At 49.6% G+C, this 25,755-nt stretch overlaps 1 protein-coding gene across 1 annotated transcript in view; it reads left to right on the top strand.

Annotated features, from left to right (window-relative positions):
- The window catches only part of ADAM12 (ADAM metallopeptidase domain 12), a 330,028-nt gene that overhangs the window by 235,684 nt on the left and 68,589 nt on the right, over positions 1-25,755 (top strand). The window contains exons 7-11 of the mRNA XM_081267967.1: positions 1,210-1,275; positions 2,353-2,424; positions 6,982-7,151; positions 9,632-9,716; positions 13,281-13,429. Coding sequence (XP_081124093.1) covers positions 1,210-1,275; positions 2,353-2,424; positions 6,982-7,151; positions 9,632-9,716; positions 13,281-13,429 — 542 coding nt within the window. The remainder of the gene's footprint in view (positions 1-1,209; positions 1,276-2,352; positions 2,425-6,981; positions 7,152-9,631; positions 9,717-13,280; positions 13,430-25,755) is intronic.

The raw sequence follows: 25,755 nt of genomic DNA, 5'->3' as shown, positions 1-25,755 counted from the left end.
GTTTTATAAAAGATGTTTCCCTCAGGATTATGTGACTGGAAATCTGATTCAAAGCATTCCTGAGTCCCTTTGCTTTGTCTGAAGGAGTGGTTAGGACAGGCAAGCCTTCTGCCAAGCGGGGTGCACGCACTTAACTCACAAACCAGCAATTTCATTCAGGAGGACCAGAGAGCGTTCAGCTCCCACTTCCTGCAGCAGCATGTTATTGCAGAAACAGAGGGCTTTGGGGTTGTTTTTCATGTTTGCTTTCTGAGACCACCCTCCATGAATTGCTTTATTTCTCCTTTAAAAAAAAAAATGCCTTTGGGATTTGCCCAGTAATTCACAGAAGATTGTGGATGCTTTTTGAGGAAGCTTGGTTCGGAGGTAACCCAGCCCAGAGGCCACCTTGTTTGGGATGGAGTTCAGGCTGCTCCGCCCGCCTCATCTCCATCTCTGTGCCTTGATGCAGACCTTGATTCCAGTTCTTCTCAACTGTTCTGCTCTAACCAAGCCCTGGTTCTTCAAGGACACATTCCAGTCCTTTTTAGTTAGTTTGTTGGTTCCAGTTCCTGTTCTCCTTGTGCTGTGCCTTCTGGCCCCTCCTTCTCGCCTGTCTGATCAGCCTGGCTGTTCCCTTCAGACAGTCTCCTTCTTCCATTTCTTCTAACTAGGTTTTAAATGATCAGCCACTCCTGGGGTGGACCTCTTGGCATCCCAGAGGATGCTAAGAAGATGCAGTTGCTCTTTGAAAAGTATTCTCCTTCAGCTTTCCCAAATCGCAGAACAGGTACATTTGGATCATACAGGTGAAAGGAACACCCGTGACACACTGAGCTCCACCCTCTTCCTCTGGGACCTCCACATGTGTGAAGTGGTGGCCTCTGGCCAGCTGCCCCCGTAGGGAGAGACTTCCTGTTCTTTAGTGTCCTCATTTGGCTAGTAGTGACCTTGACCTGTGCCAATCCTATAATCAAGGATTCAGCAGGAAGGTGTAACTGCTTTTTAGGATTTCCCAAGTGGAAACAGAAAATACTCACTCATGTTGAGAAGGTTTTACAAAAATGGCTAGGGGCGGGGTCAACCTGTACTGGACTGGAGGATGCGGGCCTGGTAGGTTTGGTCGGGGTCCACTCTCGGCTCTAAGTGGTTAGATGGGAGACATTGGCAGTGTTCTGGAAGCCTCAGGGAGGAGGTACAGGAAATTAAATTCATGTTTACTTTTGGCAGCATAAAAGAGAGACCCTCAAGATGACCAAGTACGTAGAGCTGGTTATCGTAGCAGACAACAGAGAGGTAAGACCTTCTAGAAACTTCTCAGTAGAGTTGGTAAAGATAGAAAAAGAAAGAAAAATGGAAATGTTTATTTAGCAAGGTATTATTTGCTGAAGGAATTAGGATCTAAGTTCATTGCCAGTGCATACTTAAAAGCATCAGAAACAACCCATATACAAAGTGATTTTCCAATTATATAAAATACAGAGTACTAAAATGTATCTGTTATCAAATACTAGCAAAGCCTGCAAGGAAAAAAAAAAAGTTTCTCTGTAGCTAAGCTCTCCAAACAAGAATTAATTGGGTAAATGATGATGAATGGCTTTTGATCATGTTCTAAAACATTTTTGAGAAAAGTTAAGCTTTTAAAATGTCTGCTGTGTCCTAAACCAGACTGAATGGATGAGAGACAGCAGAAAAGTCCTAACCTCTGAGCTGTGGCTTGGTACTATGTTAGATTTTTCTTTCAGTTAATTTTGAGTTAGGTTTTTCTTAGATCATCTTCTCTGTGCTTATTTATTGTGTCATTGACATATGATGAATCAGGTGACATTTTCCCATAGACTCATGCCACACACGGAAATGAAACGGTCTTGATGATTTCTCAGAACTGTTTCTGTCCTGGAAATGCAGATGGGAGAAGAGAGTGGGGAGTTTATTAACTTTTTATCCATCACCTTCTGCACTGGGACATGGTGCCATGACCTCCTATTGCTTTTACTGTTTAATTTTTAAAAACAAATATAAAGGAAGTTTCTGGGCAAGTTAAAATCAAGTTGATGATATGAAAAATGGCTCTGGACTGCTTTCTTGTTGTCCATTTTCCCTTTGCCAAAACATGTCGCTGCCTCCATCATTTATGAGCCTGGAAAAATTGCAGAAGTCCCTGTCTTCGGAGCGCTTGGCGTGGGTGCATTTCAGGGAGTTTCAGGAGTCCCCAGCTGAGGAAAGCCTTCAGCAGGGTAGGAGCTCATTTGTAGGCCATGCGGGCGGCAGGGGGGTCATAAAAGCTGAGACTTTTGCATTTCCAGGAGCAGGGAAGATGACTTTTGATTGATATTCTTGCTGTTATTAATGCTGACATTTAAAATTGTTAAGTTTCAGAGGCAAGGAAAAGATCTGGAAAAAGTTAAGCAGCGATTAATTGAGATCGCTAATCACGTTGACAAGGTGAGTTCATTCTCAGGTAATTAAATCCTTCAAATCATGTAAATGTTTGGAAATGAGGTCGAGAGAATTAAGTGCATTGTCTGCAGCATCAAGGAGACTGGCTCTACCCCTGGGTCCCCACCCCTGGTTCCCCACCCCTGGGTCCCCAAGCTGGTCCCATTCTCTGAGCAGGTGACTCCCAGGTGCTGGCAGCTTCGGGGGTTGCCCAGGGAAGGATTAGGAACGAGGGTCCCGGGGACTCAGGAGGCAGAGATCTGGGCTCAGCACTCAGGGAGCCGATGGCCAGCTGGAACTTTTGGAAAGTCAGAAAAATGCAGATGGAATTGATATCCCGGGGTGATATTGCTCTTGTCCACCAGTCCTTCAAGGCAAGTCAAACTCCCAGGAGACTCATTCTTACTGATTTATTTTCATTAGTAACTCTTTGAACATTAAATTTGACCTCAAAGTCAAGCAGATGCAGGAGAATCCTGATAAAAGGTAAGCCCCTCTGACAGGGAGGGCGAAGGTTGTATCACTAGAGGACCTTGGACCCTCCTCCCCAAGCCAATTGGACAGTGTCTGTGTCCAAGCCCGAGCCAGACCAATCGGATCCGGATCCCTGCAAGACAATGAAGAGTTACAGCTGGGTCACACGCATCCAGCAGGGGTTAGAATCCTTGGGCAATTTTGTTTGCTTGTCTGATGTCCACTCTTCAAGATACCAATTCTCAAGTCTCAGTCCAGGGACTCTGATCTGATTGGCCTGGGCAGGGCACAGGTAGCTGCCGTCCAGGGCCCTCCAGGGATTCCAATGTGGGGCAAGACCAAGGTGGATGACTACCAGGCAGGAGAGCACAATCCCTGATCCATGAGCCCGGGCTGCCACACCCAGGACAGGGTGACTGACCACTGCCCAAAAGGCCTCAGGCTGTAGCACAAAAGGGAGTGACTGTGAGTTCTTCTTAGGCCTTGGAAGTAAAGGGAAACAACCATTTGACTCTATTAAAATCAAAATCAAAATTGCTGAAACCCCATTTTTGAAAGTGATATGTTTGGGTCCTTTGTGTCTTTACATATTATTCTAGGATAGATCTTGCTTTAGTTTGCAAAACAAAAATGAGCAATTGGGGGTTTGCTAATAACTTGCACTGCTAGTTAAAGAACAACGTGTTTCGGTGAAGTCCTGGCGGGCTCCGGCCAGTGTGCCCATCAGGCTCTTGTGCTTCTGGCAGAGTCTGTTGGCCACGCACACAGCCCCAGAGACCCTGGGGGGGATACCCAGGCTCCTTAGGCTCTGTACACCCAAATCTGCTGACAGATGACCCCGAGGTCTATTGAGCAGTCCAAATTTCAGTCTCCCAACTCAACACGAGGGACAGTCTTGGCCCCAAAAATATTGACCTTCCCAGAGGCCACTTCCTCATTTTTCTGACACTCTGACTCCGCTGGCCATTCTACATTAATAACTGCCTGGCTGCATTGGCTTGGAGGGGGAGAAGGACATACCAGGCTGGAAGAGAGGGAAGGAACTGGGTGACAAGGGTGACATTCAGGAAATCCCCCTGTGAGGGGCAGACGCCTGTCTGATACTCCTAGGCCAAGCGGTGAGGCACCCCACCATCCTGGGGAAGCACGCAGTGTGGGAAGCAGCAGCGTGTGCACTACCAACAGGGGACCTCCACACCTTCGCCCCTGAGCCCTTCACTCCAGCAGCTGTGCCCAAGAAGTTAGCACTAGCTGTGCACCTCTAAGGCCAGCCTCAGCCACCTTCTGAAAGACCCAGCCTCTGCTCTAACTCCTGAGGACCTTTTCTCTCCTGTGACTGCCTTCTTGACCCTCCTCCCCAAGTCCATTGTCTGAGGACACAAAAGCACTCCTTGAACCCCAGGGAATGCCACACTCTGGTTTCCGATCTGTTCCTTCCAGAGAGCTTTCCTTGGCCCCTCCAGCACAGCATGCCCTGGACCCCCTGGGGTGGGGGTCACTTGGAAGGCCAAGGTCAGAGTTAACTGGAACCATGGTGATGTCCCATGGCTTAAGCCTCTTGGTGACCTCTCAGCAGTAGCAAGGGCAAGAGCAAGGGTAAGGGCATCCTGCTCTTTGCTCTCTCTCTGCTGGCCAAGCCCAGCCCACAGCAAGAGCTGAGCAAATATTGTGGCTGTTGTGTAAACAGGAGAATGCCTGGTCCCTAACTGTCCACCTAGCTCTGGGATCTCTAGGCCAGCCAGGCAGCTGTCATGCTCCTGGGCCTGGGCCCACAGGAGCCTCAGCATCTGCATGAGGGTGGCACTGTTACTCGCGGGTCAACGTGGTTCAAAGGGGTCAGTCGGCCTCCTGTGCCCCAGCCCAGCCATGCAGTCACAAACCTGTCCTCTTCCAGCCTCAGTGCCTTGTATGATAAATGGGGACGATAACAATTCATAACTCAGAATCCTTCTGAGAACGGAGCTACGGTTCAGAGAGCAACTCAGTGTCTAGCCTGGAGGGTGGCAACCTCCCGGCACAGGAGCTGTGGCTGTCGTTACCAGCAGAACCCAAAGGAACCCACAGCGACAGACATTCCCATCAGCACTAAAGGATGTGACGGCAGCTCGATGTGACCTAGTACACGGGGCAGTTCGTCAGTGGCCCTCACCTGCGAGAGGGTTTGTGTGTTGTATTCTGCTACCTCCAACATCTGTTCTGGGATGAAGCTTGGGAGGGTTTATCAGTGGTTGTGTGATCCCCTTCATTATTCTGAGAAGTTCCCTAATTAGTAAGCAGCAAAGTATCACTGAAGGAGGATGACAGATCAGTCCTTTGCAGACCTTGGCTCCCGATTCCCTACGACAGGCCTGGGAGGCCAATGGAGTTCCCTCTTCAGAGGGCAATGCTGAAGCCCACCCAGGTGTCTGGCCCTGAGGACATCTCTTAGCAAGCTACTGTGAATATCAGCATTGAATCTCCTGCATTTCCGCCTTCTGGTCACTGTTACCCCTGTGTAAGACGCAGCTGAAATGTAATCAGGCCAAGGCCAGAAGAACGAACACGTGTGTGCAGAGTAGGGATGACAGGGGCTTGGATTGCCTGAGAAGCCTGGGCTGGGAGCTTGTGAGGAGACAGCAGGTCAAGCAATTCTTGATGAGAAACACACTCTTGGGCAGTATTTTGGTTGTGTAATTGTCCCATTGGCTTATTAATGAGATGCTGTCATTGTTATCTGTTTGAAACCAAGTTGGACCTCTGCAATCAGAGGCCCTGTGACTTGTGCTCCAGGTCTGTTCTTCAGCTTGAGCCAACACTCACCACGTGACTGTGGGGACCAGCAAGGGAAAAGATGCGCTGCCTGACGGGGGTTAGGATCTGGGGTCAGAGGCTCAACCTTGGGGAGTTTCTTGAACTTGAGCTCACCATGTTGGAATGGTGCTTAACTCTCAAATTTGGAGCTTCTTAGGATTTTTGTGACTTTTTGGCCAGGTGCTTATAGCAACTGAGGAGAGGTCCTGCCCACATCTGGAGCTTGGCCATGGCTGCTATCACAGCTACATTTTTCTCCTTGATTATTAGTGTTCTCAGAAGGTGGGGGGGGGGACTTTGTCATTGCATGCTGCCTCATACATGATAGACATTGAAAGATTTTACAGGCCACCACTGATCCCGTGTCCTCTCCCTATCAACTGTGACCACAGAGCCTTGTCCCTGTTTGTGTGAAGCACCTGGGGGCAGTGGAGCAATGAATAGTTCCTGTCTCTGCCCTGACACCCACCTGCCTATCTAGGATCCTGAGAGACAAGACCATCCTTTGGTCCTGGGAACAGTGGCTTTCCCTCCTGGCCCAGGGCTGTCTCCTGTGGAATGCAGGAGTGGCTGAAGCCACAGCCCCCTAAAGGCTAGGATAGGGGGGAGAGCCAAGCGTGGTATGCCTGAAGCTCCACCTCACAAGCCACTGCACAGGGGAATTCTAGCACATCGTCCTGTGGTACAAGGGCCAAACAACTGCCGGCAGGGGTGGAGGGGGATGGCCACTGAAGTCCTGCAGAATGACTGTTTAGGTCTGTGTTATTCTGAAAGATACTGACTTGTTTATTTAATTAAAACCTCCTAGGTTGATTATAGGTGGCAGAATATAATAGTGCCAGCCAAGACTGAGACTCTGCTGAAAAATTAATACAGATTCATTTTCAGTACCTCGTAGGAGAACATTCTGCTCAAATGAATGTTATTGTCCTTGGCAGAAATTTTCTAAAAGATCCTAATTCACTTGTTGTTTTCCTTGCATATTAACTGACAGTCTTTAGCTATAGTATACATCTAGTTGCACATTTAAATCACCAGTGAATCATTTGAAATGTGTGTTTGTAGACCAGCAAAAAGGCTGGTGACTTCAGCGCCTGATTAGTCTAAATTTGCGAATCCATGTAGCACACCACTTTGCATCAGGCACAGCTAATATTTCTTAAATTCTAAAACACAGGGACAAAGGCTCCCAGAGGTGTGTCTCACCCATGTCAGTGAATACCAAGGAATGCAAATCTGTTTTGCTCTTCATCTTAAGTTCTCTTAAATGTGATCCTCCAAGGTGCCTGTTTCTCTCAGTTCTATAGACCACTGAACATTCGCATAGTGTTGGTGGGCGTGGAAGTATGGAATGACATCGACAAGTGCACCATCAGTCAGGACCCGTTTACCAGCCTCCACGAATTTTTGGACTGGAGGAAAATGAAGCTTCTACCTCGAAAATCCCATGACAATGCGCAGCTCATCAGGTGGGTAGCCCGCCACCCTGGCTTAGGGAAACGCTGCCCTCCGCACACTCCCCTCGGCTGCACCTGCATCCCGACCCTCTCTGCAGAGCGCACCGGCTCCTGCATGGGGTTCTCAGCCACACCAGTGGGGCAGCTGTCGTCTCTACCTGGAGTCACAGGTCTGTTAGGAAAGCCCCTTGGGACACCAGGGAAATCTGTCCCTCTACCGAAGTCTGGTCTCAGTCCCTTCTTCCACCATCGGAGTACGTTCCTTTCTGCCAGTTTTTCTGGTCTTGATATAAAATCCACCTGCATAGGTTACCTTTTCCAAAGACTCACTTGTTTTCTTTATTGATGAAAAACATGTTTATACAAGACCTAAGGGCAGGACTTTGGGGTGATTACTGTCAGGTTTGGGAGGGAAAACCTCCACTCCATTCCTCCTGTGAGCTGTTGCTCTCAGACTTCCCAGGTCAGAGCATGCTGGCAGGGTCACCTGCTGGCCTTGTGTTCCTTCTTTACTCAGCATGCAGTGGGCACCTGTCAGAGCCAGGCGGTGCTGTGGGGCTCTGATCACGGTGGTGACCCATACTAAATCTCCCTGCTCTGAGGCGTTGGAGAGAAGACAGCAAGATAGAAAACTCCCGAGGGTGACAAGGGTCATGAAGTTAGCAAGATGAGGGACAGCTAGCTGTGGCCTGGCGTGATACACGGTGAGATATGACAGCACCTTCAGGCTCCGAGCAAGGAGCACCCTCACAGCAGCCTGATAGGTACCACGTAGGTGTTTCCAGAGGTGGTGCGTGTTCATCTGGATCGTTAAAGCAGTTTGTGCTGCTATCCTTCTGTTCTCAGGCAGCTTACATCACCAGCGCTGAGGCTGCAGGGACGGAGAGAGCGCTCCTTGGCACTCAGATCTAGTTGGCTGAAGACTTACGGGGAGTTTAGAACCAGCCCGCACCACCCCTGCTCCAGGAGGCGCCTGGTCTGCCCAAGGCTTCTGGCACTCCCCATCATTTACTTTGGCCATTCTCACAGGGGTTCCCTCCCTTGGATATTTGTGGTTGCCTCACATTTTATGCATTGATTAGCCCTGAACTACTCAAAGGCCACTTCATGGGTTTTGAGTCAGAGTATTTTGTTTCGATTCCCCGTGCCCCCCCCACCTCCCCCAATGGAGTCTATCCAACTTGAACATCTGGAAATAAGCCTTATTATTTATATGCATGTCTGTTTATCTGTTAAGGTGGTGTACAGAGGTGTGAATATAAGGGCTAAATCCCCTCCTTCTACAGATATGAGCATCGGGTCGACTCTCCACCTCTGTGGATCCCACCTCTGTGGATTCGGCCAAACTTGGGCTGAAAATACCTGATGGGGGGACTCCTTCTGCACTGAACATATGCAGACTTTCTTTCCTAGTCATTATTCCCTGAACTATCTACATAGATTTTACATTGCCTTGGGCATTATAGATAATCTAGAGGTGATTCAAATTCTACCAGAAGATGTGCTTAGTTTCTATGCCAATACTATGCCGTTTTACATGGGGGATGTGAGTATCCATGGATTTTGACATCCTAGGGGTGCCTTAACCAATCCCTTGTTGATATGCAGGGATGACTGTAGCAGGGTGGATGGATAGATGAGGTTTACATTCACTCACCACCTCTGTCCAAGAGACCACAACTAAAATAGCTGGCTTTTCCAACAACATAGGATTATCTGTTTGTGTACTTAACCAACACAGCACAAGTCAGTGGTTTAATTCCTTTAAAGGGTTCAACACATACAATATTAAATACTTAGTTTATAAGGTTGGAATTAACAGGGTTCACGTGAACAGGCCATTGGATCCGTGATCAGGTTAAGAGTCCAGATAAAAGGCAGCTCCACGAAGGCCACAGAGTCCCCTTCTAGAATCTTCCACCAAAGGTGCTGATTTCATGAGTGCTTATGTATGCTACACCAGCTCCCAGGGAACCACCACTTCTCTGTTGATTTCAATTTTGCAGTCTGTATTGGCAGGACACTTTGAAGGAGTTTGGGTCTCTGGCAAAACTCTCCATGAGGAGTTCCTCAGTATTCATCCATGACAGAAAAGCTACTGCACCGTCTCAGGTGTACCCTTTCCTTAACAGTGATTCTCAGTTGTCTAAAGGAGCAACTCCCTGCAGTCCATCAGGAAAACAAGCAGGCTGCAGCTTATAAATACACAGTGACAACTGGGTGCTGTCCAAGTAGACAACAAAACTCTGTAGGAACCATGAGACCATACTGCAACCAGAAAAAAATAAAGAGTAAAGGAAAAAAGATGGGAATATTTTTCCTACCTTGGTGCATCTCGATCAGCAAACAGCAGGAGAGTGTGTACCGTGCCCTCATGCAGCTGTCTCCATTATCGCCCAGTCTCCTGCAGGCATGCGAGACAAAGGTTGAAACACTAGAACACACGTCCACTGTACACAATATTAAAGAAATCCCTTCCTTTTGTTTCCTAGTGGGGTCTATTTCCAAGGCACCACCATCGGCATGGCACCCATCATGAGCATGTGCACTGCGGAGCAGTCTGGAGGCGTGGTCATGGTAAGCCGAGGGGCTGGCTTCCCTGGGTGATGGTCCCCAGGAAACCACTGCTCTCTTTAGACTTCCTTTCATGCTTTTCAGACTTAATCTGCTCTTACTCTAGCCGTGTTTATGATCTTCTGTATCCCATAATATTTTAGGGACTGTTTAGAAAACAGAAATTGCACCCAGTAAAGATGGGCATGTAATAAAGAAACAACCAATCATCTTAGTGGAGGCCAGCCTCCCCCTGTCAGGGAAAACATTTTCAACTGGGACTTCCCGTCAGTGCCTTCCAATCCAGAAATGCCTCTAGTGCCGGGATGAGCCAGGGCATCGGGGTTGCCCTCTTTACTCAGCTCTTTGGATCGACTGTGGTCCCTCCAAATGTTACCGTTCAAGGTTTCCTGATGGTTCTGCCTCCAAGCCCAACAGCCAGAAGTCTGAGGTTTTCAACCGCGTACCACTGCAAATGCTTTACATACCTTCTGGCCAGTGTACAATTTGTCTCTATAATAACCTTATTCTTGGAAGGCAGCGACCTAAGTTTATTGCTTTACAAGAGGAACTTTGTCACATACAGGCTGTGCATGTTTGTAGAAGGAAATAAAACAGGAAGACTATTTGGGCCTTCTTATGGATTTAGGAGGGAGGGGGCTTTGATGGCTGCCCAACAGGGGGGCCTGCTCCAGAAGAGGTTTTCCCCCTCTGCTGTTCGGCTCTGAACTGAAGGGCGCTGGGATGGCAGCAGCCCTTGGACAGGGAGTACCCTCAGACACTTCCTCCATCTCCACTCACCAAGCACAGCCTCGCCCTCCCAAGAAACCGCAGTTCCTCCACGTTTTCCAAACAGAACATTGTGAGTGCTGGGTTGTGAAGAAGGGCGGAAGGAATTGTGTTCTGCTGACTGTGACTTTCTCCCCGCGTCTCGCCCACTCTAATCTTCACAGGGAGTGTGCTCAGCATGTCCTCCTCTCCAGGTGCAGGGCCTGGTAGCTCCTGTGCTCCTATTTGGAGGGACTGTGCCTGCTCACTGGATGGTGGCTCCAAGGAGCTACTCTCTGGTTTCCTTTGAACCTGGAAGCCCTGTAGGTGATCTCCCCCGTGGAAGTCATTAGAAAGTTTGGGGGAGGGGGTTGATTCGAGGTTAATTTCAAGTCAGATCACAACTGTATTTTTACAGAGCAGCCTATAAAGTTTAAAGAGGGAATCATTTTCTGTTTCATGGTTCCATGGTTAGTTGCTACTGACTTTGTCACTTAAAATTGGCAGAGATAAGTTCTGAGAGCTGAAACCAAATTCCCCATGAGCAAAGCAGTGTCACTGTGTAGGGCTGAAACCATCCTACAACCCCTCAGAGAGGCGCAAGGCTTTCCTTAGCTCTCATCCTGGTTCTGTTTCTGTAGAAGCATTTTATCAAGATTTCTTCTTTAAAAGCATGCTGGGAAATTTATTTTTTTAAAGATGTATAAGTATGGTGTGAGAAATAGAAGCAAATTATGTGTGATGCCAAGAGAATCTAGTCAAAACCAAAGTTAATTATCAAGAAACAGGTTTTACCAATTTGAGAGCAATTCACATCGAATTAAACAAATTCCTTGTTTTATACAACGCATAAGAGAAACATCAGACAGAGTGGAAATGCCCTTTAATTTCTATAAATTCATGAAACCAGCAAGCGCAACATTTTGACCAGGTCTAAAACTTCTATGCTGATTTTCTCTTCTTCTTTCCCTAAATTCATGGGCATTACATGTGACTATGTCTTGCTTGAGGATTCTCAGATCTAAGAGGAATGAAATAACGTGGCCAGGAAGCAGAAATCTTCAAAAAATGTAGAATATGGTTTCTGGTATTATTTCTCCAATTTTCAATCACTAACTTCAGCAACTTAAAATAGTAACCTTATATCTAACTGGCCCAAAATAGGTTTTGATTCAGGGACTGTACCAGAAATAGAGAGGTTGTTTTTCTCCTTATTACAAATCCAAACTGTTACCAAGGTCTCTTAAGAGATATTCTGTTTATAATCATTTATGCATAAAAAAATATAAAGTAACTGCAATTAAAACCCAAACTGTGATTTCCAGTGATGCAAGAGAATCCTTGATGTCAAAGAACTTTGTGCCAACACATGCTCAGGTCAATCCTTGCATTCTTAGGCTGGCTACACTCTCTTCACCAATGCATATGATCCTAAGAACTGATTTCCTGAACACATATTTGAAAAGCTTCCTAAAGCAGGAAACTGTAAAATATTTTTTTAAAAAACAATTTATTAGGAATTCCATCTTTTCCAATAACTTTCTTCCTTGACATGCCATTCTTTCCTGAAGTTGAGGGCTAGCAGGGTGAGAGCTACCACCGTAAATACCACTGGCCAAGATCTTATGAGAACTGCTTTGATCCAGGTCCTCACAAAGACTGCGAATCAGGAAGAGTGTTTTCTCTCACATGCAGAACCACACTGCTTCCTGGATGCCTTTTGGAAAACCTCTTCTCTTTTCCCTGGGGAGCACAAATGGAGATTCCAGAAAGATGCTCTTCTCACTCTGTGGCCAGTAGGCCCTTTCAAAACCACCATCCAGGAGCACAGTTTCTGTGAATCACATACACTAATTAACTAACATTTAAGAAACTTTGCTTTTTAGTGGGTTTCTAGTGTCTGCTTAGCCAAGCCCACCAAGCACACCACTAGCTGGGTGGCCAGGCAGGGCTTGCCAAATGGGGAACCACCTTCCTCAGCCTGGCAAAGCCGAAAGTGAACCCCAGCAGCACCCGGAGCATCAGGTGCCTCTGTTCACATCCACAGGCAACCTGACCACACAGAGGGCCAGCGGGAGTGGGAGCTGATTGTAATCGGGGTTCGGTCAGTCTTCAAGCAGATGACTCCATGTGGTCAGCCTTCCCTGTGAGTTAGCATGAACTTTGCCAGTATCCTCCTGACCGAATCGACAGGCGAGGCAGGGCTGTCACAGCCGCTCAGGCCGTAGGTTGCATGTCAGAGAGCACCTTCCCGACGTGCTCCTTCCTTCAGGTATCCTCACAATCAGGCACAAGACCTGCTTCCACTTCCCAGGAAGGAGTGGGCTTTCTCTTCCATGCGATGAAGCAACTTCTGCTTCATTCAGTGGGATGTTTTGTGAGAGGTTGAAGGGTGCAGGGTGGAGACCACTGTGGTCATTCTTTCATATGAAGATATGAAGGGCTGGGGATGTGGCTCAGAGATAAAAGTGCTTGCCTGGCATGCATGAGGCCCTGGGTTCAAATCTCCAAGCACCAAAAAAAAAAAAAAAAAAAAAAAAAAAAAAAAAAATATATATATATATATATATATATATATATATATATGAAAATCCTGTGTGTACATAAGGTATCCAGTCCCCAGGAGAAGAGGCCCCAAACTGGATTAATAAAGTATGTCAATTTTTCTAGGTTCAAAGTAAATAACAGGTGTCTATGTTGGTCCTTTAGAGGGAATTTGATGACCTCATGATAGGAAATTGTCCAGCAGGGAGGGAGGACCAGACCAAGGAACCCAAGGAGATGTGAACTATATGTCTGTGCTCTTGTGTTTTCTTTGAGGACCATTCAGACAGCCCCCTTGGTGCGGCCGTGACCCTGGCACACGAGCTGGGCCACAATTTCGGGATGAACCACGACACACTGGAGAGAGGCTGTAGCTGCAAAATGGCTGCCGACAAAGGAGGCTGCATCATGAACCCTTCCACCGGGCAAGTACTAAGGCTCCCAGGGCTCCGAGAGTGGTGCAGAGCTTGGAGTGTGTGTGGGTAACAGCTGAGCTCAGCAAAATGCTCCCCTGGTTTTCTGGTCAGTCTTCCCCGGAACTTCCCAAAAGAAATCCTTGCCCAAGTAGCAAGAGTGAACTGTGCTGCTCCACAGAGTCACACGCAACCAGTGTGCAGGGCCACATGGCATGGCCCATTCCCTGGAAGGGGTGGGGCTGGATGCTGTGTTTGTTTAGAAATTGCAAATTATTTTATAATGCCAGCGGGTGGTTTTGATTTGAGCCTACAGAGGCTCCCTAGCAATCTGAACAGCCAGCCATGAGAGGGCCTTGCAGACCCAGTGGGCCAAGGTGGGGTGGGTCCCTTGGCCCTAGAGTCTGCAGATGAGGCATTTGCTCCCTCTGGGTTGGCCCGGAGCATGTGTTGGTAGCTTGGGGATTGTAGTGTCCTTGCATGACGTATTACCTTACCAGATCGCAGAGGTTTAAATCAAATCATTTTCTGCTTCCGTAAATTAGGTTGTTTCTCCTTATTTACTGCCTTTCTGAATCTCTAGTCTTGGTTCAAGCAGAGGGAGAGAGCACCATGATTGGAGCCCTCCAAAGAGATGGAAACAAATGCAACTTGGAGTGACTAGAGATTCAGATCTGCTGTACCTTGTTTCCCTCATCTTTTTCATTGCTATTTAAAAGACCTGACAACAATAACTTAAAGGAGGAAAAGTTTTGGGGGGCTCCTGATTTCAAAGGTTCAATCTATGGTCAGCCAACTCCATGGTCTGGGGCAGAGATGAGGGAGACTATCATGGCCGAAGGGCATGGCAGGGGAAAGCAGCTCTGTAGGTGGCACCCAGGAAGCAGAGAGAGAGCTCCTTGCACCAAGGACAATGTGGACTCCAAGGACACACCCCCAGGGACCTACTTCCTCCAGCTTACAGATACCATCCACTTAATCCTTATCAGTGGATTAATTCACTGATAGTTCGTGCTGCTCAAAATGTATCTATTTCACCTCTGAAAATTCTTGCATCACATCACACATGCGCTTTTGGGGGACACTGCTATCTCCACTATAACAAACGTCTAAGCATCCACCCTAGACTAGCACATCCTGCTAAAACAGGAGGATCTTTTTAGCAAGGGAAAACACGCCCCAGGGCCATGCCATCTTCTTCAGCAACCCTGAGGCTTCGCACCCTCCTTGGTGGAACTTTCCAAGCCTGCTCTCTGGGTTTGCTGAAAGGAGACACTGGGGACAAGGAGTGAGTGTTGACTGAGCGGACTGAAGACTTGGGCTCTGTGAGGCCTTGGTGCCCCGGGCACCAAGGGAGGGGTCATCAAAGCATGTGGTTGTGCTTTGCAAGCCACAGCCAAAGGGCCTCCTGCCAAATGGCTCGAAGGGCACCAAACTGCCCCACAACAAAGACCAGGCAGACCACGGTGCCTGCCAGGCACCGTCACTTCACGTGAGCCATCGGTGAGGTGTTTTCTCCAGCAGGTGCCGCTTCCTCGTGTCCCTCATGTCCATTGCCACCATCAAATGTCCATCCCAGCCTGGGGGCATCTTTTTCACTCAAGTTGGGTGTTAAGAATAATTCAAGGGAGTCATTGAGAATTTGTGGAGGAAGTTGCTCTCTGCGTTGTGACAACAGAAACAGGGACTGCGCCCAAAATATTTTAGACCAGCATCAACAGGGAGTGAAATATTCCAGAGCTCTAGACACTAAAAAGTGGAGCTTTCGGCCGGCCACTCTGAAGCGTAACTGTGCCCTTGTCATTTAGGGTGTCCCGGCGGAGGCAGCATCACTGCTGGGCACTTAGGGCACCGAGTTCCTTCTTTGGGTGTGAGGTTGCCCCAGGGACCTGTTGGTGCCTTGTGACTCCAACAGGCCATGAGCCCAGATGGAGCCAGTCTCCCTGGGCGGCTCGCGGTGTGCGGCTCGCGGTGTGCGGCTCGCGGTGTGCGGCTCGCGGTGTGCGGCTCGCGGTGTGCGGCTCGCGGTGTGCGGCTCGCGGTGTGCGGCTCGCGGTGTGCGGCTCGCGGTGTGCGGCTCGCGGTGTGCGGCTCGCGGTGTGCGGCTCGCGGTGTGCGGCTCGCGGTGTGCGGCTCGCGGTGTGCGGCTCGCGGTGTGCGGCTCGCGGTGTGCGGCTCGCGGTGTGCGGCTCGCGGTGTGCGGCTCGCGGTGTGCGGCTCGCGGTGTGCGGCTCGCGGTGTGCGGCTCGCGGTGTGCGGCTCGCGGTGTGCGGCTCGCGGTGTGCGGCTCGCGGTGTGCGGCTCGCGGTGTGCGGCTCGCGGTGTGCGGCTCGCGGTGTGCGGCTCGCGGTGTGCGGCTCGCGGTGTGCGGCTCGCGGTGTGCGGCTCGCGGTGTGCGGCTCGCGGTGTGCGGCTCGCGGTGTGCGGCTCGCGGTGTGCGGCTCGCGGTGTGCGGCTCGCGGTGTGCGGCTCGCGGTGTGCGGCTCGCGGTGTGCGGCTCGCGGTGTGCGGCTCGCGGTGTGCGGCTCGCGGTGTGCGGCTCGCGGTGTGCGGCTCGCGGTGTGCGGCTCGCGGTGTGCGGCTCGCGGTGTGCGGCTCGCGGTGTGCGGCTCGCGGTGTGCGGCTCGCGGTGTGCGGCTCGCGGTGTGCGGCTCGCGGTGTGCGGCTCGCGGCGTGGGCAGTGGACAGGAAGTTGATGTGGAACCAAGTGGTCTTTGTGCTCTCTTGTTCTGATGAACTCATCAAGTGGCCACAGCAAATGCTCTGTGTGCGTAATTTCCCTAATTACCAAGTGGGCACAAATATATCGGCCTCCTGCCTTCCGGAATTTGGTCCCCAGTGGCCAAGATCTAGTTGTCAGTCAATGTTGCTAATGCTTTTAAATTCTCCATAAAAGAAACAAGAGGAAGAGAGGGAAGCCAGTTTGGGAACACCGTTTGAAGAAACCTGACTGTCCCCAGTCCAACCCAGTTCCTTTGCTATTACCAGGATGACAAGCCACCCCTCTGGCCCTCACATGCCCAGTCAGGGAAAAGAATGGCAGTCTTGGTTCACGCATCTACCCTCCCCTCCTCCCTCCTCCCCACCCACCCCCTGGTTGGTTCTCATGTTAAACAGTGTTGCCCCTATGCACTGTGAGGAGGAGAGCACAGAGGCAGAAGACCCCGCAGCCCCAAGTGCGGTCCCGAAGGCTCACTCTCAGCTGACCACAGCCAGCCAAGGCACCCCAGAGGCATTTGAACACCTCAGGTAGAAATGGTATTGTTAAGAGCTCAGCAAAACATTTAAAAGGCTTCTTTCCCCCTCTGTTACCAGGGGTTTGTTAATAGCCTTTATTTGATTTATACCTTATTAGCAATTTCTAAGTCTCCTCTTCTGCTGAGCTTGTGCTTTTGCGTAAATCTTTTCTATTTGGTTCTCATTTATGATCCCACATTCCTGTCCAGAGAGTGGTGTTTTTAATTTTCTCAGATGGAAAGCAACTTCCTAAGCAAGTGGGTGAATTAATCACAAAGCCCACGGTGAGGGGGAGGCCAGGCAGCCCCCAGCCATCCATCACCCGCAGTGGAATTTCCCAGGCTGCTCCAGCGTTATCTCCAAGCGGTGGTTCCCTTACCTCATAGTGTCCCCTGGAGAGTGGGAGAGTGGATTAAATGAGCTCATGTGTCTTCGTAAATTGTAAATCATTCCACAGATGCAAGGCAGTATTCCTATTATATAGTTCACAGAGATGTCGGAACTAACAAAGCCTTAGAGGGGTTTTTCAGAATTCCAGGCCATGTACTGTCCCTCAGCAATGCATCTAGTTTCTGTGTGAAGGGCTCATGTTAAACTGGCCACGTCCACATACCAGTCTTCTTTCTGACTTCTTCCTGCCCACGTTGATCCAACCATGGTGGCAAGGGTTAAGAAAGTGTGCTGATTGAAGTCTTAGCCTCAAAGGGACTCAGAAAGAGATGAACCCATAACTGTCTTAATATTAAAGTCCCTGAATCAAAAAGAACCAAGTATTATAAGTGGTTTAAAGGGGAAAATATGTCTGCTGATATACTAGGTTTATCCTTTATCAGAGCATTGCAGAATCCTAACTCTGAAAACATCAGCCAACTGTCACCTCAGATGAATGGACCCCAGGGCCTGCACGTACATCTAGCATAGAGTGGGGTCCTGTGTGAACTTGGGTGTTGTAACTTCCTTTACATATTGCAGCAGTGGTCAGAGGGAGTTTCCTGATGGGTCGTATCATTAATCACCGAGCGCCTCTGCGTGTGTATGAGCGTGTGTTTTGTGTCTTGGGTAGTTAACATTTAAGACCTGTCTTGGAAATCACTTCTTGGCAAATGCAGGATCTGGGGGTTCCTGTGGGAGTTGACTCACTGGAGTCTGTCCATTAATGACCTTCCTGCAGCACTTGCTGGTACAGGGCTGAGGCTGAGGATGCTGCGTGAGTAGCAATAAGAAAATGGAAATGATGTGAGCACTTTTAGTGAAGAACATTTGGCATCATAGTGAAGGCCGCTTCCTGGAGGGGAGAGAAGGCAACATTATATTCCGAAATCGACCCCGCAGATTCCTCTATTTTGCAGAGATCTTTCTGTTAAAATGAGAGTCGGGGTGCTAGGGCCATCTTGTGAGGGGGAAAGCGGTGGAAGCTGCAGCACCTGTAAACTGGGCTCCTGCCACCACTGGGCTCCTTAATGGTGTTGGGGACGCACCTTGAACAGGGCAGACACACTGTGGAACTTACAGTGGGGAAAACATCCTAATGAAAACATTGCAGATTGGAAGGAAGGCTGTGAAGGGAGCAAACAAAGAGAATAGAAGGGGTGAAAGGGGTTGGGAGAGAGGGGGGGGGGAGAGAGAGAGAGAGAGAGAGAGAGAGAGAGAGAGAGAGAGAGAGAGAGAATGCACCAGTGAAGAGGCTGGGTGTGGCAGTGCATGCCCAATCCCAGCCACTCAAGAGGCTGAGACAGGAGGATCATGAGTTTGAGGCCAGCTTTGGCAATTTAGTAAGACCCTGTCTCAATGAACATAAATAAAGGAAGAAAAATTCCTGGTGGTGTAGTTCAGTGGTAAAGCTAAGTGCTCTACCCGGGTCCAACCCCCCAGTACTGCAGAGAGTGCCACACCAGCTAGAGAGCATGAAGTGAACTCAGCAGAGGGGGCTGGATGCGGGGCTTGGAGGGGAGCCTTGCAGTCAGAGGCCAGGGCCTGGGGCAGGAGGAAATGCTGCTGCTGCTGCTGCTGCTGCTGCTGGGTGGGAAGGAGGAGGAGCCAGGTCCCCAGGCAGGAGCTCAGGTTTTTCTCTCCAGAGTAGTGGGAAATCATTGAGGGTTTTCAGGAGGTAAAACAGTAACATGATCTGAGTTCTCTCTTAAGATTGTTTCATTTTTAAGAGGATGTTATAGCTTCTGAGCTACTGTAGCCTGCCAAATTAAGGGACTTTCTGTAAAAGTATTAGTGCATAAATCCCAGTTTTATTTTGGTGCAACTAACAGGCATTCAGGAACTACGAAAGAGGAGAGACCCTGCATCCTCTTCCTGGCACCTTGGGTGGCTTATACCACACCCTCGTGCCCTGGGGGCAGGATTCTCTTTAAGACTCCAGTCCCCTCCCCTCTCCTACATTAGGCATCCTTTGAGGATCCCACCAAAGAGCCACAAAAGAGCACCTTCACATCCCACATACCTGTGTGTGCATCTGAAAGGAATGGCTGTCACATTTCCACACTGGCTCTGGTAGGGGTTTGGACCTGATCCTGTTCTGTTTAGTCCAGGCATGAAAATGTCTCCTAAGCAAAGAATGTGTTCCCAGCTACAGTCCAGGCATGGTGAACAGTGTGTTGAGCATCCAGTGTAGATGGAGAGGGTAAGCCAATGAGGGTTACTCCGCATTCCCCAGGGATGACAATAGCTCACACTAAACCGAGGCTGCACCTTCAGCAATAACAGAGGAGATCAAATACCCCTGTTTAAGGACAAGCAATGCCGTTCTCCTTCCCCAGAAGCCTGTGTGCCTGGCTCACTGGTTTCCATTGACCTCAATCCTGGACACATGCATGCTGCACCTATTTGCTCCACAGCTTCTGGACATGGAGTGCATCTGGATGAGCCACTGGACCTGCGTGACTTCCATCCAAGTTCAATCTTCCCTCCCGACAGCTGAAAAGACCTCAGCCATGCCTCAGACTCAGGACAAGCCCACTGCAGGAAACAGGGTTGACACAAGAGCGATGGCCACAAACCAGAGTGAAACCATTTATCTGTTCAGCCAGCATTTACTGGATACCTTCTATGAGCCAGATCCTAGGGAGCACCTTCACTTCAAAGGACTAGCACGGTAGTAGGGAGACAGGCAGGAGAGCTGGGGAGGACACACTGGGAGGCACAGGATTCTGACAGAAGGTACATTGGGTGCCAGGGGTGTGACCTCAAGGTACCTTACCTGATCTGTTTGCATGGTTCTGGACACCATAGCATCTCAACTGTAAGGATTTCAATTTACACCTCTTAAAGGTAATGAGAAAAATTTCAACATGACCATAATACTATTTGACATCTTTTTAAAAATGACCAATAACTCCTGGTGAACAAGATGCCAAGGTGGGAAGGGGTGTGGGCAGGACTGAAGTCCAGTTGGAAATGATCTCTGTAGAATTGAATGGGGGTTAAGTAGGCCCCTCCCTGAAAATCCTGTGCTAAGACCAGGTTCCTCTTTGGGAGGACCGCTGCCTGAGAATGCAAGTCCAGGGGTGAGGTGAGCAGTGGTTTCCTGTGAGAGGTCCCAGGACCTTGGAGGTTGCCGTGATCGATAACAATGCAGGGTAACCGGAGAGTCCACACCAGCAGGGTTCGCTGTCTTGAAAATCACTGAAATCCACTCCTGTTTGAACTTTGAGGATCTGTTTGGGATCACCATGTCATTCAAGGGGAAGAAAAACGGGAAATTTCTATCTAAGAAGAAGGAGAACAGAGGAGCGGCCAAGGGAGGACTCCAGTGGGGGGCGGGAGAGCTCCAGGGCTCAGCATCGACGCACTGTCCTCCAGAGGGGCCTGCCCAGCTGCGTCCTGCGTTATCAGGGCCAGCAGGAGGGATTCTGGAAAACCTTGAGGAAGGACACATCAATACAGAGCATGCTCACTGGAAAATTAAGGAATTTGTCCGCAGTCAATGCAGTTGGAATGCTAACAACCACTGCCCCAGGGCATGGCAGAATTGTCCTTCTCTCTCCAGCTAGACACAAAACAGAAGTCAAGCAAAGGGGCTGGCTCTGCATGGGCACTGCTCTCCGAACTCCCAGTTCAGGGAAAATGAACACGGCCCACTTGACGTTAACCCTGAAGGAGTGCACCTGTGTTCCGTGTATCAGTGAGATAGTGAGGTGGGTGTGACTGTACCCATCTTACAGATAAAGGAACAGAACTCAGAAAGCTCCGCAAGCTGCCTGCACTGTCAAAACTGGCCCGTGAAGCCCCAGGGCCCGAGCTGACTTGCCTCCTAGTGCATTAGCCACAGGGAAGTGACCACAGTTATGTCTGGGCTTCCTGAGACAACGAAGGCCTTCACAGGACAAAGCAGTGTCCCTGAACAACTTGTAGAAGGCGGAAGTCAGCCCTGTTTTTAAATCATTTAGTTCTGCAAACCTCCTTCAAATTATATCACAACAGCAGAGAATCATTTCCTGTCACTGGCTCACTGACCCAGCATTTTATCTATGGTGGAGCATGAGTGAAGACTTACAGCTGAACCCCTGCCAATCCCCCCACCCCTCCCTGCACACACACCCCCTGGCCTCCTCTTCTCCCCAGGGTACAGAATGGAGGCTGCAGTGTGAGGTCAAAGGTAGTTTCTGGGCCTCTCTGCAACCACAGTATCCAGAAGAATCCATGTTAAGCTCCACAAGGTCAGGAATTTGTGTTCTGTTCATTGCTGGATTCCCGGCACCCAGAAAAGTACCTGGCATGAGGCAGAGTTCAGTAAATACTTTTGAGTGAAGGATACATGGATTGGTGGGTGGATGGAGAAATGAATAGAAGAAGGAGTGGGGGGTGGGATGGATGATGAGTAAATGGGTCAGTGGAAGATTGTTTCATGGGTGGGTGGAATGAAGGGTGGGTGGGTGGATGGATAGATAGATGAACTGAAAGATGGATGGGTGGGAGGACGGATGTAAGTGAGTCCGTGGATGAGCAGATAGTGTGAGGGTGGAAGGAAGGATGGATGGATGGGTGGCATGAAGGATGGGTCGGTAGGTGACTTGATGGGTGGTAACTGCAGCACTCTCAGAGGTAGGTAGAGTGAGGCTCTCTCCTCACAGCTTGAGTAATGGCTGAACCTTGGGGAGAAGGTCCGAGGCCACTGTCTTTTATAAAGTCTAGAACTTGAGCATCCTCAACTCCATTTTTATGTACCCCCGACGTCATTCTACAATAGATTTTCAGTAGCTTACAAGAAAAGACACAATCCAGTCAATAGGAAATAAAGTAAAATAAAAAACAGGAAATGAGACTCAAGAGAACCCAGGTAACCAGGAGGCTGAGTCTGTTGGTTTCTGTACAGCCTCCGTGGAGAGCAAGGTGACAGAAGCCACTGTGCTTCCAGCCAGGGCTTCTCTTAGGACCATTGCTTGACTTAGCCAATGCAGGAGGAGGCGGATCAAGAGTATAGAATCTAAAGCTAGCCATAACAGTTAAGAACAAAATCCCGGGGCCCAGTGACCCCTCCCCACTGCACAGAGAACTCCGACATTTCCCTCCTCATGTTATCAGCGCAGCCCTGGGGGAGGGCAGCTGCCTCCACCTCTTCTTAGAGATGAGAAAACAGGTGAGAGAGGCCAGAGGCCCTCACTGTGGGCTCTGTCCCCTGCCCTCACGTTCTATGCCTTGCAGGACTTGGTTCAGGGGAGACAGCCTCAAGGCACAGAGTGAGAAACCAACTGTGGTAGCATCCAGAGGCCTCCTGCCACTCTCAGCTAAGCAGAGCTCAGTGGGTGTCTCTCTTTATTAAAATTTCTGGGAGATTTTATTTGCACTTTAATTGGCTTCCAGGGAGGAGGAGAAGAGGTCAAAGTTCACAAGTTAAGACCATGAATGATAATGTGCTGCAGATGGCTCCATTCTGGGTCCCAGGTGTTTGCTATTAACAGTTGAACTGTCCCACCAAGGACAGTTCTGATCACTCACTCCTGGTCCCGTGGTTTCCCTAGCCTTCTGGGGCCCATCTGGCAGGCCCGCTGGGTCAGCAGCCAGTTCTGATTCTTTCCGTTTCTGGAGAGGACGTGAGGGTGTCTGGCCCATAAACTGCAGGGCTTTCATTCTGTCACTTGTGCCCAGTGTCCCCAGTGTTATGCGTGGGCACCCTCCCATGGCAGAGTAGGTGGACTTGGTCCCTGCCCCTCTCCCATCACCCCCTGAGGACTCGGGCTGCTACTTCAACAAGTCCCTCTTCCCCTGCCTGCAGCTCATTAGGGCCTGAATGGACTCAAGCTGCCCTCAGATGTGTGTGTGGTGACCAGTGCTTGGCCTCAGGTACACTGGATAAATCCCCAAACCTGACCTGTTTCCACCACACAGATCTTTAGGGAAGCACCTCAACGTGTCCTGAGAAGGAAGGAACCTCAGGACAGGCAGCCTCCTGCCTCCTCTTCCCTACCAAAGCCCCTGGTACAGCCATTTGTCCCCCTGCCTGGGATGCTCATAGCCCCTAGCTGACATGCATAACTTCAAACACCTGGCCTCTCTGAGCACCCGTCTCTTCATCTGTGAAATGGGAAGAATATAATTTGACTCACGGGGAGGGGCCAGCACAATAGAGTGTCCCATGACAGGGGTTCACTAAACCACCTGTTGTCAGCATTTATTCTTATGAAGGTGAGAAGAAATTAAAAGCCCCCCAAATGGGGTGCCCTCCTTGAGCTGCACCATTCTCCCACAGTGCCCCAGACTGCAGACCCCACACCAGGCCCACAGCACAGCCTACTTGGCTGCACATAAATTCTGTGTATGGGATTTAAAATGTTTATTCACTGTCACAATCATGAAAGGCCTAAGGATTTTTCTGAAGATGGCCCAAGAATCTCTGATTTGAAAACTATCAGAGCCAAGTCCATCCACCTGTGACCTCTTGTGCTCTGGGAGGACCTCGCTCTCACCTGGGAAAAGCAGCTTTAAGGTGGGGCGTAGGAACCAGGAAGGAGGAGAGAGCTCTGCACTGGGGGTGGCCGAGTGGCCTGAAATAGCCCTGGATGTGGCGGGAGCCCGTGTGCTTGGGAGAGTGGGGCCCAGGATTTGTGGCCATAGCGCAGTCTGAGCTCTGTGGCTGGCCTTGGCTGTGGACAGAAGGACAAAAGAACAGGTGGAGTGTGCTCGTGGGAGGTGAGCATTGGGAAAACATTTGAAAGAAGCTTCCAGGAGCTGAAAACAAATGAAAGCCCAGGCAGGTAACCGCCGTGGAGCCACGGGCTTGCGCGTTGAGTGTATGGGTCTGTTTTGGTCCCGGGTTGGTTCTTGTTGATTAGAGAAAACCCGGCCGTTTCAGCCAGGAGCACGGTCTTTTGGCTTCTTGAACACCGGAGATGTATCAGGTTGAGGGGTGAAGTGACCACTGGTCACTGCTTCCTTCGCCTCCTGAGTCTTTGGGTCTCAAGTTTCCTTGTTCTTGTGGTTTAACAGATTAGAGACTGCTCCATGCTGGCTGCGGTCGTGATACACTGTGCTCTGCACCACGTCGGAAGTGTTTCTGAGCCCGAGTCTGTAACTTGAAGTAGGCAAAGTGGCAACTCTTAAGAGAAAGAACTGGGCATTCTGAGGGGCTGTGGCAGCTTCATTTCACAGTGATGCAAGGTTGACCAGAGGCCTCCACATTCTGGCTGAGGCTCACCTCCCCTCCTCCTTGGTGTGGGTGGGGGTGGAAATCCCCCGTGAGATGGGGTACCCCATCTTCTGGTTGTCCTTCCGGGCCATACGCCCTGGTAGAGGAGGGCCTCGTGCCTGCCAATCTGGCTTCCACTGTGAGAAAATGAAGCTCCATCTTGATCTGCAAAAAGAAAGAAGTGGCCTCAGAAATTCAGGGACCTATTTCCCCAAACTAGTTAGCCTTCACCCGCTGGTCATTTATCAGCTGCAGACACTGAGACTTTTGGACTTTTTCACCCCCAAATGATTTAAAGAGAGCTACCTGGACAGTTTCCCATCCCCCGGGGTCTTGCAAGCTGGCTTTCCCACAGCTCGGAGTTGTCCTCGCAGCTGCCTGGCTCTCCAGGTCTTCTCCCACCATCACTCCCAGGAGAACCCCGTGGTCAGCCTTTGGACTGACAGCGACCCGGAGCTCAGTGCTGGGGAACCAACACTGCTGCCTGTTTATTAACCAGAAAGAGCAGGACCTCCAAATCCATCCTGATTCGAGATGCTTTCCTTGGCTGCCTAACTTCCAACAGAAAAGCAGTTGTCTCCAGTTCTCCCCAGAGAGCTTTTGCAAGGAGATAACTCCCGACTTCTACTGTCAGGGTTGATGGATGGGCTTAGTATGATTCACCCCAAAGAATGCAGCGGTAAAACGCACAATAGGCTCCTACAAGAAAAGAATTTTCTGACTGCAGATTTGTCAAAGTAAAAGTAACCCCTAACAATGTTTCACTTGGCAGTTTTGTGACAGCTAGAATATTTAAGCCCTGACTGCATTCATGGTGGGAAGCTCTAAGTGGCATTCCTCTTTTTAAAAATGGTGGGTTTTTTGCCCCCCCAAATCACCAGCTTTCCACTTCATCATCTTTTTATTCCTAACCTTGCATTCGGCATGGCAAACTTGTCCCGAGTGTCCCTAGTAGTTAAGTCATAAAGAGGAGAGAGTGTCCAGCAAAAGAGGTGCACCCCAGCAGGGGCCGACAACACCCTGCCATGGCACCTGTGAGCAATTCTCTGCCCCGAGCGGAAAGCAGCGCTTTTTTCTGTGTCTCAGGTGTAATTATTTTAAAGCGTTTTTGTGCCAAGAGAAAGCACTGGAGATGGCTCCTTTTCTGAGTAATTCTCCAATTTTATGGCTCTGCCCCAGTCTATCATTGCTGCACGTCAGTTCAATTAGCTGCTGTCCTGGCATATTTGGGATGATTCAATAGATGTATTAAAAAGTACACTGTGATGAGCTTTCCACAGTGTGGAAGAGACAGGGGCTTGTCTTTTGAATACAGACCATGACCTGTGCCCAATCCTGGATGTTATCAACAGCTCCATAGCCCAGGTCAGGGTTCCCTTCATGGAGGCTCCAGGAAATATGCTACTAAATAAGAAAGGAAAAATACGAGTGAGGGGAAGGCAGAATTGCCACACTGGATTTTTTGAAA

This window comes from Spermophilus citellus (assembly GCF_964194105.1).
Source record: "Spermophilus citellus genome assembly, chromosome: 15".
Classification (NCBI taxonomy): Eukaryota; Metazoa; Chordata; class Mammalia; order Rodentia; family Sciuridae; genus Spermophilus; species Spermophilus citellus.
Note: the sequence above shows the minus strand (reverse complement) of the source record. Positions and strands in the feature narration are given on the sequence as shown.